Source organism: Mus caroli, unplaced genomic scaffold (genome assembly GCF_978045245.1).
Source record: "Mus caroli unplaced genomic scaffold, Mus_caroli_1 scaffold_3, whole genome shotgun sequence".
Lineage (NCBI taxonomy): Eukaryota > Metazoa > Chordata > Mammalia > Rodentia > Muridae > Mus > Mus caroli.
In genome coordinates this window covers 56,761,354-56,773,627 of record NW_028227258.1, presented here as the reverse complement: position 1 = coordinate 56,773,627, position 12,274 = coordinate 56,761,354, and the positions used below count along the sequence as shown (strand labels likewise).

The following is a 12,274-nucleotide window of genomic DNA, read 5'->3' as shown; positions in this document are numbered from 1 at the left end:
AACCTGTGTCAGAAGAGAGTTAATCTGCAACACAGCCTTCAGGATCTAACGTGTAATAAAATAATGAAAGCTCTGAGTGAGTCCAAGTCCCCGAACTCCAGGTAAGCCTTACTTCATTTTCATCTCTGAACTCATAAGGTACAGTTGACTAAATCAGAATTAATCAGTACAGAGCTAGGAGAATGCCAATCATAGGAAATAGAAAATAAAATGCTTGTTTATCACAGAGATGAAAACATAACTCTAGATCAAATGAGTGGTAGAGGAAAAAAATTGTTTTTGCTTTCAAGCCAGGGTTTCTCTGTATAGACCTGGGTATTCTGGAACTCACTCTGTAGACCAGGCTAGCCTAGAACTCAGAGATCCACCTGCCCCTGCCTCCCAAAGGCTGGGAATAAAGGTGTGTGCCACTACCGCCTAGCCAAAAAAAAAAAAAGTTTTGAACCTTCAGTAACAATTAGACTCCTTTTCTTCTACCTAATCACTGTTAGCACATTTCTTTCTCTAGAATCTATCGCACTAACAACTACAGCTGACCAACCCTTGAACCACACCAGGACGAAGGCACCAGTGCTCCATCCTGTATTATAGTCAGTCTTGCACATCCCCCTTCCAAACCAACGTTGGGTATCAAATTCAGCTCTCCCACATGGTAGCTAGACAAGTGCACTGTCACTTAAGCTTCATCTCTGCCCTGATTTGGATCCCCCAAACTTAGCTGCTTATCGCCTAGTGTTAAGGCAGAAACCTTACCAAAACTATAAAGAGGTCATTACCACATAGCACAAGAGATCAAGTTTTTCTAGCTATCAACAAGACAAGTGCTTATTGGCACACAACATCTTAAGTGGTGCACACTGCCCTTTGAGTTAAGTCTATCATCACCAAGAGGTGTCTGCCAGATGGCTACAACAGCACAGTACACACCAAGTTAGGGTTTAGCACTGCACTGTCATGTTTGAGTTTCTGTTTAAGAATGGCTCAGGTCGGGCTGGTGAGATGGCTCAGTGGGTAAGAGCACCCGACTGCTCTTCCGAAGGTCCAGAGTTCAAATCCCAGCAACCACATGGTGGCTCACAACCATCCGCAACAAGATCTGGCGCCCTCTTCTGGAATGTCTGAAGACAGCTACAGTGTACTTACATATAATAAATAAATAAATCTTAAAAAAAAGAAAAAAAAAAAAGAATGGCTCAGGTCTCTAATCCTATCCCTCAGCCTAGTCTACAAAGTCACAGTGAGTCTTAGGGCTAGGCAGGGAGACTGGTCTCAAAAAAAAAAACAAAAAAAAAACCGCATCACAGGTGGTCATTTGGTAAGTTTTCAGAAAGCTTTAAGCTTTAGGACTAGATTCGTAAAGGAGAATGATGTAATTACAACCTCAAAAAAAAAAAAAAAAAAAAAAGGAGAGAGAGAGAAGTATTTTTAAAAGAGAGTATGTTTGTAGGTAATAATAGACAATTTGTCAACATCTATTTTATGTACTTCGGACACCCTTAATTTTTTCAATATTCCTGGGCTGTGTGGTCTGTTTTTCAAATTGTTGTGAAAGCACTCTCTGTATGTGTGGACCTGTGCAATCTGAAGGGGTGGTGCCTTCCATGTCCATACAAATAAGCACTCTTACCTGATCGTATTCTGAAGCACCAGGATAAAGAGGCCATCCCAGGAACAGCTCAGCTATTACACAGCCCAGTGACCACATGTCAATAGCTTCACAGAATGGTAATCCAAGAATAATTTCAGGCGCTCTATAGCAAAACACAAAGATATTGGATAAAATAACAAACATTACTTGGGGAAATTAACTGTGGTAACTAAATTCTGCTGCAGTGTCAGCAACAGACATACTTGTTCAAGGGACTGGAAACCAACCATCAGTACACAACTATAGAGTCAAAACTCTACGGCCTGATGTGTTTCAGAATTCACAGGTTTTGAACTGCAGAAAGATAATATAGAACATAATCTACATATCCCATAATTCCACTGGAGTTCATGACAGTGCCACATAATTGAGCATATTAATATCTGTTTTTTAATATTACAATTATATATATAAGATCATAATTTTTCTTCTGAACACCTTAGTTGTTTTACTATCTTCATTCATAAAAATGATCTCTGAGAAGATAATACTTGCAGCAGACTCAAAAGCCACCCTGAGAGAGTTTGAACTTGAGCTCATCACTTAATAGCTGCCACCATTTACCTTCCACTCTGTGTCTTGGGTTCCTGATAGACAATGGAGACAGTAGCACACAAAGTCACCACAAAGTTTAAGTAAATTAGTAAAGTCTTGGGCAAGGGCTTGGCCCACAATATGCATATGTAAATGTTAGGTATAAAGTAACTATTATTAGAGTTCCATGATTGTGAGTCTTGAAACTATACTTTTATAAATTTCATTTTCATTTATAATGCTTCAAGTACATTTGAAGTGAAATTATCACCACCATTGATAGAGCAGGAAACAGAACAAGCACAGATTTGCCTAAAACTACAGTTAGTAACTGATAAAGTTGACTCAGAAATCTGACTCCAGCCGGGCACAGTAGCGCACGTCTTTAATTCCAGCACTTGGGAGGCAGAGGCAGGCGGATTTCTGAGTTCGAGGCCAGCCTGGTCTACAAAGTGAGTTCCAGAGCGGCCAGGGCTACACAGAGAAACCCTGTCTCAAAAAAAAACAAAAAACAAAAAAAACAACAAACAAACAAACAAACCAAAAAAAAAAAAAAAAGAAATCTGGGGCTGGTGAGATGGCTCAGTGGGTAAGAGCACCCGACTGCTCTTCCAGAGGTCCAGAGTTCAAATCCCAGCAACCACATGGTGGCTCACAACCATCCGTAAAGAGATCTGGCGCCCTCTTCTGGAGTGTCTGAGGACAGCTACAGTGTACTTACATATAATAAATAAATGAATTAATCTTAAAAAAAAAAAAAAGAAATCTGACTCCAGAATTAAATATACCATGCTAACTTTCAATACATAAAAGGTATTTACATTCACATCTCCATAAATGTATCTGGAATGGTGGCATGCATAAATGGGCTTTCTCAGATGATGATTAAGATGACGGTGCACACAATGTGAGATGGATCAAAAGAAAAGTCAGGCCTGTAGACCTGAGTTCTAGCCCAGAAGTGTACATGGTGGGAGAGAAACACCTCCACAAGTTATCCTCTGACCTCCAGATACATGTTCCCCCATGTACAAATTAAACAAACAAAACCACTGAAATCTTAGCACCCACTGGGCAGTGGTGGCACACACCTTTAATCCTGGCACTTGGGAGGCAGAGGCAGGTGGATCTCTGAGTTCAAGGCCAGCTTGGTCTACAGCTCAAGTTCTAAGGACAGCCAGGGCTACACAAGTAAGCCCTGTATCAGAAAAACAACAAAAGACCCACTGATTACTATTGTGGTTGGGCTTTTCTTGTCTACTGTTTTGATATTTTGAAACAGGGTCTTGCTGTGTAGCCACACTGTTTATGACCCAGTATAACTTTGAACTTGGGATTCTCCTGGCTTCCTTAGCGCTAGGACTATAAACATGCATCACCATGACTTAGCTAGGATATTTTCCCCAAAAGGTAGCTTCTACAAGCAATCAAATATCAATATCTTTAGGAAACAGGTAGAATGGGAAACTCCAGAGATTCTAAGCCATTTTCTGATCCTTACCTTGAAATAGTAGAAAATCTAGGCCTTTGAAACTCATTCTACTAGACAGCTAGAGTAGAACAGCTAATAGCAGCTTTTGTAGCATTTGATAGAAACTTCAGTTTTGTTCACTAAAAAATACAACTAACCAACCAAACAAACAAACAAACAACCCTCAAAAGGTATACCGCGAATGGGTATGCTTGCACATTCCTGTAATTCCAGCAGGAAGATCACTGCAAATCTGAAGCCCGCCTGGTCTATGGTCTACAATGTAGCTCTAAGACCTGTCTGTAAAACAACAACAAAAAACAAACAAAAACACCAAAGAAACAAAAGAAAGAAAGGAGAAGAAAGAAAGAAAGAAAGAAAGAAAGAAAGGAAGGAAGGAAGGAAGGAAGGAAGGAAGGAAGGAAGAAAGAAAGAAAGAAAGAAAGAAAGAAAGAAAGAAAGAAAGAAAGAAAGAAAGAAAGAAAGAAAGAAAGGTGTTGTACGATGTTGCAAGCAACTGCAGCCATTTATGACGGATGCAACTTCACAGTTCAATTAAATCCCAACCACTATAGTATGCCTTTATGATCACACAAACCTGATAGGAGCATTAATAAAGCTGAGAATGAGAGTACCCAGGAAAAAATATAAAAGCTTTTCTAAAAGTGAAAAGGAAAAAAATGTCTGACTTTCAGTGTGCAGCAACATTAATTTCCAAGTTCATGACAACACCAGAAATAGCTGGCAGGGCAAGTGGACACGGCTTGGTGCCAAAATAAAAACTGGGTTGAGAACATTCCAAAGCATCAACTGAGCAGCGGGTGGATTTAACGGTTCCATCTTATAAGAAGACAGTTTTGAAAAGGTAGATCAGGAGGAAAGGCCAAAAAACACAGCTTAATAGTAACCCCAGCTTTTCCAACACAAAACACAACAAAACAAAGGAAGATCAGGTGGAATCTGGAATCTTCCAGTCTCCTGGTTCTGGCTGGTTCTGGCTGGTTCTGGCTGGTTCTGGAATGACAAAAGCAGCTAAGGACTCTTGGGAGAGCTCAGCCCTGACAACAGCTCTCCCTTACTCAGAGGCAAGGACCACAGAAAACTGCAGGATTTAAACTAATGGAAACGTATACAGATAAAAGTGGACTGGGGCGGGGTGAGGAATGAAGGCAGGAAGGCAGGCAGGCAAAGAATAAGTAAAGGAAAAAGAAAAAGAAAGCTTCACTGGGTGTTTTCATCACTTGGACCTAAAACTATAAATATTCACCTTCACTTCTAGGATGTGAGGAGGGAGCATTTCCCCTTTACTGGAAAATGACATCATTAACCTCCAAGTTTCACAGTATTTTCCTCTTGGCTTTAATTTCTCTCCACTCTCAATATAAAATCTATGGAGGGATAGCTCAGTGGTAGGGACCATCTTTAACAAGCACAAGGCCCTGCATTTGATCCTATGGACATGAAAACCCTGGTCCTACTCTGTATAAGAAGGGTGAGCCAAGTACACACCTGTGGTCTCAGCACTTAGGAAAGAAACAGAAGCAGGAGGGATGAGTGTTTAAGGCCAGCCCAGCTATAACTGAGACTCTGTCTCAAAAATAAGATAAAATTTTAAAAAAGGAAGAGTTAGGTAATTACTCATCTGTTTCAGCTCTAAGATTATAGTAAACATAAGGCAATAAAAGACTACAAGGATAGGAGAAAGCTGGAGCTGTGACAACCATGATGGCGAAAATGCGGTCAATTGTGCTTTGGAAGTAGTAGGTCACAAGCCCTCGAGTAGTGGTTCTCAACCTGTGGGTCGTGACCTCCTTGGGGGTCTTATATCAGATATTTTATATAATGATATTTTCATTACAATTCGTAATAGTAGCAAATTACAGTAATGAAGTAGCAGCAAAAATAATTTTATGGTTGGTGGTCACCACAACATGAGTATTTGTATTAAAGGGTCGCAGCACCAGGAAGGTTGAGAACTTAGAGGGTACAACCCCATGCTTAAAGTACAAACACTGGGCATAATTACAAGAGCCCAGTGGCAGAGCAGCAGCCCCCGCAGGTTCATCGAACTTCAACTTCCTCATACTGAAAAGCTCCTCCAAGGTCAGAGAGCCCTTGTTCCCTGGCATCCACAGCAAGGGAGCACAAATCATTCTCTGCTTGGTTTCACACACACTCAGTTTCTTTCTTCCCATCTGAGGCACCAAACCTACTTATTTACCAGATTAGAGATGTTACATAAAGTCCGACTTCCTGCATCTGTGGCTTAAATTGAAACTGTAGTTTCACTGTTACAGGAAATTAGATTGTTTGTATCAGATAAATTAAGCTATACTTTTCTCTTTTAGGCAGTGTCCGCCCATAAATAACAAAGTAATCTGAGCTTAAAATAAATGCTAGCTACTTTGTTTAAAAGAGTAAAAGCATTGGGACTGTTAAGTGTGGCAAACTTGTGTCCCTAAAACTCAAGCTCCAAAGACAACAGCTTTGCTTGGAGTAGTCAGGGTACATCAGCAGGCTAGAGAAACATTTCCAGGGCCTGAGTCATTTTGCCATGCCTATGGCTAACAGTGTGGCAAATTTCTGCCAAATATGCAGTCGCTGAGCATACTTATCATCAGGACAAAGCAACATAAACTTAAAAGAAGGGTGAGAAAGCTGGATTTGAAGGCAGCTTCACTATCCCCAAGGGTTTCACAGAGATTTGCAAAAGACAAGAATCTAAGGTGTTAGTGACCTCTGACAACACAGGCATATGAGGCAGCTTAAGGCCCACTGAGGAGAGACTGGTGGTGGGGAGGGCCACACAGTCAGCCTGCACAGCTAGCTCTTCCTCCTGCCTCAGCCTCAGGATCAAGTACTACTGTGAGACAACAGAGCACACAGGAAAATCCTAGCCCCAGTCACAGCCCCTGGCCACTGAGTTGCATGCAGTGATGGTGTCGGAGCAGAATGAACTTTTAAGAAGGAAACTTACTTCCTCTTGAAAGTATTCTTAAAGCCAACAGCTAAATTTGTAAGAAGCTTTGAAGAACACTTTAAAACTTAGGAAACCTTATTTTTTGTAAAATCAATACCAAAATTAAAAGGATACGAAAAGGTCCAAAGACTTGCAACCTAATACTGAAAATTAGTCATGTGGATTGCCAATCAGGGAAGGCTAAGCAGGATACTCTGTCCCACAACTCGCTTTGAGTCTTTATGTAAAAATGGTGCCAAAAATGATTTTGTAAAATAACTTGCATCTCCTTTTGCTCAGCCTTTTTCAGTTTTAAAGCTGCTTGGTTGTTTCTGAGGACAGTTACTGAGCACCTGCACACACTGAGACTCAGGCAGGCAGAGCTGATCCCACTAACCTCCCCAGTCAAGTGAGCGTGGGGGGGTGGGGGGGTGGGGGGGGGGAAGCACCAGCCCTTCAACACCCGTTAGCATGTGGTGCACTGGTACTATAAGGGGTGTGTGTGGGGGGGGGGTGTACTTAAAGGGGATCAGAGCAAACGTAGATGGATCCTCAATATCCCAAGTCATAAATAAGCTGAAGTGAAATTCTCAAAATTAGCCAAGGTTGCCAAGAGAGGAGGCGTGAAACCAGAAACCACAGGCTCTCTAAGTTCCTTGCAAGTAAAACAGGTCAGAGTTTTATAAAACTATAAAAAAATTTTAAGTGAGAATATATTAAGACTATCATTTAAATGTCAGTACTATGTCAATGTTACTTTTATTAAATTCTATTTTTTTTTTTGAAGAAAAAATAGAAAAATCTACCCTATAGACAGGCAGTCGGGGGGGGGGACCCCTTAAATATATGGTCAAAGCTCCCAAGACCACTCAGTGGAGGAACAAGCAGTTTTTAGAGCAAAAGTCATTGTGTGAACTAAACAATCCCATGGAGAATTAAATCTGACCATCACCTTAAACAGTAACAACTGAACAAGGTGCATTAGCCCAGCCTGCAATCCAAGCACTTCCAATGAGTGCTGAGGCAAAAAGAAGTGCTGAGTTCAAAGCCAGCCTGAGTCACTGACACCAGGCCAACCAGGGTTATACAGCAAAACCTTGTCTCAAAATGAAATAGCTAAATGCAGTAGCTAAAAGCCCAAAATTGGAGAAGCAAAAAGAAGTTAAACTACATGATGCTGGATCTGTAATGAAAACACCTGAAGAATAAACAGGAAAAAAGCAGACAAACCAGACTCTACCAAGGCTCAGAACACCTGTGTATTAAACACTAGCCACAGGTTCAAAAACTATAAACAGAGACAACAATATTTGAAAATCACATCTATTAATGTCCAGAATGGTTTTTTTAATTTCTAAAATTTAACAAAATCAACTGAAAATTTGGTCAGAGGAATAGAATGAATATCCCTCCAAGCAAAGTATAAGGGCATGAAAAACTGTTAGTATCACTAATTAGGAAATCAAAACTACCTGAGACCTTTATACTCATAAAGAGAGCTACTATAAAAATACATAGAAAATGATAAGTGTTGGAGGATACATGGAGAAACTGGGCCTCCCATGTGCTGCAGGTAGGAATGGAAAAGTCTAGTAGCGTCTCAAAGCTACTACAATTCCCTAGGACCTAGCAAGTCTACCCACGCTCTATAGGCCTGAGAATAAGAACAGAGATACACAGACAGCAATGTTCACAGCAGCATCACTCACAGGAGCCCAAAGGTGGTGACAACCCAAGTGCCTCTCAAAGATGGATAAACAAATGTAAGTACATACAATGTAACACCACTCAACCCGACAAGGGGCGGCATCCTGATGAGTGCTACAGAGTAGACTGACCTCAGAGTCAGAGGATCTAGGGATGGGGCTGGCTAGATAGCTCAGTGCTTAGGAGCACTGGTTGTTCTTCCAGAGGACCCAAGCTCAATTCCTAGCATCCACATGGCAGCTCACAAGCACCCGTAACTCGAGGTCCAGAGGACTGGATCTTGCCTCTGAGGGCACCAGGTACACTCTTGGTACACAGACGCACACATACTGACAAAAAATATAAACAAAATAAAAATAATTAAAAAACAAACCAGGGGCTGGAGAGATGGCTCAGCCGGTAAGAGAACTGACTGCTCTTCAAGAAGATCCTGAGTTCAAATCCCAGCAACCACATGGTGGCTCACAACCATCTGTAAGGAGATCTGACTCCCTCTTCTGGAGTGTCTGAGGACAGCTACAGTGCACTTACTTATAATAAATAAATAAATCTTAAAACAAAACAAAAACCAGATAGTAAATCTACTAATCCAAACACTCAGACAGATCTCTGAGTTCAAGTCTAGCCTGGTCTATACAGAAAGTTCCAGGCTAGACAGTGAGACCTTGTCCCCCCAAAAAGATACCTCCCTCAAAGGAAAAAAAAGAAAACATATTTTGTGGTTAACTACTTATTTTTGGTGGAGGTCTTTATTTTGGGGTGCATTAAAGTCAGCCTCACACAGGTTAGGCAAGCCCTGTATGTACCCCAGCCCATGCTCATTTCTTGATTGGACACCTGTATAATCAATATTCAATTTATATATATTAAATTAGATATCAGATTCTTTTAAGATTAATAATTAGATAAAATAAAGATCTGAAAAATAAAAGAATATTTTAAAGCCTTGGTTATAGTACACACAAAATTGTGTATATAACATTTGAGTACTGTTATAAGAATTTTAATATCATAAAAGGATCTTGTATTAGAAGTACTAATCTAGAAATAAAAATCACTAAGCTATCTTGTTGAGAATGTTCAAACAGAAGACCACAGCAATCATCTAATACAATTTTTGCTATCAGGAGAAAAAAAAAAAAAAACAGAATAAACTGCTTTTATAGTGAAACCTAAAGATATTCCCAAAACATTTTACATACAAAGGTATGAGCTGAGGAAAAACAACATCTGTGGAGATTGATCTCTGTACAGTCCTTCAAGTGGGAAAAGTTAGTTAGATGTAATGGTAGTCAGGAATGAACCAGATACTAGCACAATTCAGCCAGCAATCTTCAGAATTAAATGTGAGTTATTTGCTAGTACTAAATAGGGTTGAAGCAAGAATTGTGTGTTACTTATAGGAACTTCACATATACACATTAAGCTGAGACAAATCCTGCTGCCATCTTGGAATCTAGAAATAAGTAGGCTCCTGGGTAGAACAGTTACAGTTCTATACTATGCATGTTAAACACAGTATTTTGTACTTGCCTGTAGTAGCGTGATTGCAGGTAGGTTGAACACACGGCTTTGGAAACATGACTAGCAGAACCAAAGTCAATGACCTTCACTCGGTAGGGTTGGCGAACTGGATCGACTAGCATTATGTTTTCAGGTTTAAGGTCAGCGTGAATCAGACCAAGACTCTTTAGCTTCATCAGGGCTGTGGCCACCTGCTGCAAGATTGGTCTTATGTACTTGAGTGGCAGTGGGCTAAACTTGTTCTGCTTTAGAAAATCGTACAAGTTCTGCTCCAACATCTCAAACACAAGGCAGGTATGATTCTTGTGCTGAAAACACTCATAAGAACGGACAAAGTTATACTCATCAGCATTTTCACTGCTTAGGCGGGAAAGGATGCTCACTTCAATCTGTCCTTGTCTGGCATAGGAGGGGTGGTTCTTCAAGATCTTAATGGCCACAATTTCCTTGGTGCTCCGCTTCCAGCACTTTGCCACCTGTCCAAATGTCCCCCGGCCTAGGAACTCCAGGACTTCATAGCTGTTGGTCATAGAGCAAAGGATCTCATGCTGGACCAGCTGGTAATCCCCTTCTCCGCTGGAACTGCTACTCTTGGTGGTCACAGTGGTGGTCGTGGCAGCAGCACCCACCACGGTTCTGTTCTGCAGCATGAGAGGGGGATGTTCTTCTATGATCTGCACGCTACCGTTGCTGTCCACTTCCTCACTCTTTCTCTTCAATCCACATTTTTGATATGGCTCAAGCAAAGAAACGTTGCTCCTGTGAGTCAGGGTCTGGCTGCTTTGGAAGGTTGCTGTAGCGGCGCTGCCTGAGCTATCAGCAGCTGTTACCACAATATGCTCCACCGCAGGAGCTGGGAGAAGGAGGCCCTGGTCGTAAGCAGGAATATTGAAATTTGCTACCTGGTGAGAGGAGCTGGCTTGCCCTTGTGTAGCTGGGAGGGTTTTGCTGTGGGTATAGTATTTGTCGTTGCTGCTCTGTCCTGAAACATCCCAGCCAGAGGGCTCTATTTTCAGTTTCTTTGCACTGCAGAAGGCACTCGACGACACTGATGGGGGCGAAAACACCTGCAGCTGTGATGCCATACCTACATGGAGAGAAGGAAGAGTGAGACCACAGGGCTCACGATACGAAGCTCACCAACAGCACTGTGAGGACAGGTGTAGCTGATAAGACCACACTGTACTGTCTCCCTGCTCTCAAAGGCAAACGCAGTGTCAACCGCCATTCACACATATGGTGTCCACACTGTGCCAAAGCAACGGCTAACTACTCTGTACAAGTCAAACCAATGTAGCTCAGTGCTTTGCTGACAATCCCAACAACCTGAGTTTTCTTCCCAGACACTTATGGTGGAAAGAGACAGGTGACTCCCACCAGTTGTCCAATGGCCTCCACAGTCTTCCCACAGTCTTACCATGACATACTTATCACATACATGAAATCATGCTGGATACATTGGGGGTTGGGGGAGGGAAGAGAAAGAGGGAGAGAAAACTGTAAAGAATGTAAAGAAGATATGGGGAGAGGAAGTAAGAACAGTCCAACTGCCCTGAATATCCCACAGATCCCTCAAGCTCAGTAAGCCCAAAGACTACCCAAACACCCAGCCCCAGCACACATTCATCTGTTCTCCGATTGCCATCAGGACTTCAGAGGCCTCGAAGCTCGACAGTAAACCCCTTTCCTAGACCTATACTTTCCCTCTTTGCAGTAATTATAACCTAGTATGTCACTTGCAAAAAAAGAAAAAAAAAATCTAAAAAATTTCTATCTCAAATCCAGACTCCTCTTCTCCACTCCTCTTTCTACTCTTATCACCAAATCTGCAAATCTTATCCAAGTCTTATCTTATGCCCACTTGATTAGAAGACAGACACCTTAAATTTTGTATGTCCAACATTAGATTTACAAGCCTCCACTGCACTCAATTTTCTCTCACTTATGGAATACACCAAACACCCAGTCACGCAAGTCAAAAACCAGGGGACAACGAGCCTCACTCAGCTTCCTCTTCTGTACACCAGCGCTAGCAATAGCCACCTCTTGGAGCTATTCAGAGAACGCAGCTATTCAACACAGGCAAAGCGGGAGCTTCTAGCACATACTCATTGTATGTATACTCACTCTTCCCCCTTTCTTCACAGACTACTACTTGGCTGAACTATAGTCTAAGTATAATTCAAGTCACCCATTTTTTCCACCATGCAAACAGCCTCTTAAGAACTGCCTTAAGGGCTGGTGAGATGGCTCAGTGGGTAAGAGCACCCGACTGCTCTTCCGAAGGTCAGGAGTTCAAATCCCAGCAACCACATGGTGGCTCACAACCATCTGTAACGAGATCTGGCGCCCTCTTCTGGTGTGTCTGAAGACAGCTACAGTGTACTTACATATAATAAATAAATACATCTTTAAAAAAAAAAAAAAGAAC

General features: G+C 41.6%; 1 protein-coding gene across 3 annotated transcripts in view; it reads right to left on the bottom strand.

Moving 5' to 3' along the window:
* Hipk1 (homeodomain interacting protein kinase 1) overlaps positions 1 to 12,274 on the bottom strand; it is a 51,586-nt gene that overhangs the window by 27,343 nt on the left and 11,969 nt on the right. For all 3 annotated transcript variants that reach the window (XM_021158974.3, XM_021158973.3, XM_085835606.1), the window contains exons 2-3: positions 9,853 to 10,930; positions 1,628 to 1,751 (exon numbers count right to left, since the gene is read on the bottom strand). In XM_021158974.3, the coding sequence (XP_021014633.1) occupies positions 1,628 to 1,751; positions 9,853 to 10,928 (1,200 nt within the window). In that variant the 5' untranslated portion in view covers positions 10,929 to 10,930. The remainder of the gene's footprint in view (positions 1 to 1,627; positions 1,752 to 9,852; positions 10,931 to 12,274) is intronic.